This window comes from Nestor notabilis, unplaced genomic scaffold, assembly GCF_000696875.1.
Source record: "Nestor notabilis isolate BGI_N333 unplaced genomic scaffold, ASM69687v1 scaffold16988, whole genome shotgun sequence".
Lineage (NCBI taxonomy): Eukaryota > Metazoa > Chordata > Aves > Psittaciformes > Psittacidae > Nestor > Nestor notabilis.
Genome location: NW_009938895.1, coordinates 3,754 through 4,087, shown reverse-complemented (window position 1 = coordinate 4,087; position 334 = coordinate 3,754). Strand labels below are relative to the sequence as shown.

At 58.4% G+C, this 334-nt stretch overlaps 1 protein-coding gene across 1 annotated transcript in view; it reads right to left on the bottom strand.

Annotated features, from left to right (window-relative positions):
- Positions 1 to 3: 3 nt before the first annotated feature.
- The window catches only part of SAE1 (SUMO1 activating enzyme subunit 1), a gene marked incomplete at both ends in the record, with an annotated part of 3,655 nt that continues 3,324 nt past the window's right edge, over positions 4 to 334 (bottom strand). Inside the window, one exon of the mRNA XM_010019586.1 lies at positions 4 to 17. Coding sequence (XP_010017888.1) covers positions 4 to 17 — 14 coding nt within the window. The remainder of the gene's footprint in view (positions 18 to 334) is intronic.

Sequence of the window (334 nt, the reverse complement as noted above, 5' to 3'; positions counted from 1 at the left end):
CCGGAATTTCAGCAGCACTGGGAGAAGGGAGGGAGCGGAGTCACCCCACTGCTGGGAGCGTTCCCAATGGCTCTGCTGGCACTAGGAGAAGCCTCTGGTCAAACCTTCAGCTTGCTGCATTTGGGAAAGCTCCCGGTGTTCCCAGCTCTTCCCAAGGGAAGAGGCAGGCTCTGGAATGCCTTGGCATTCCCTGGATGCTGCCACCAAAAGCTCACCACAAGGGACCCGAGCACAGGGTGTTCAAGTCCCCAGAACCCCTCAAATCCAACCAAAATCCACTGGGATTCACCAGCAGATGAGTTCCTGGTGCCGGCCGGGAAGAGCAGCCGGAATG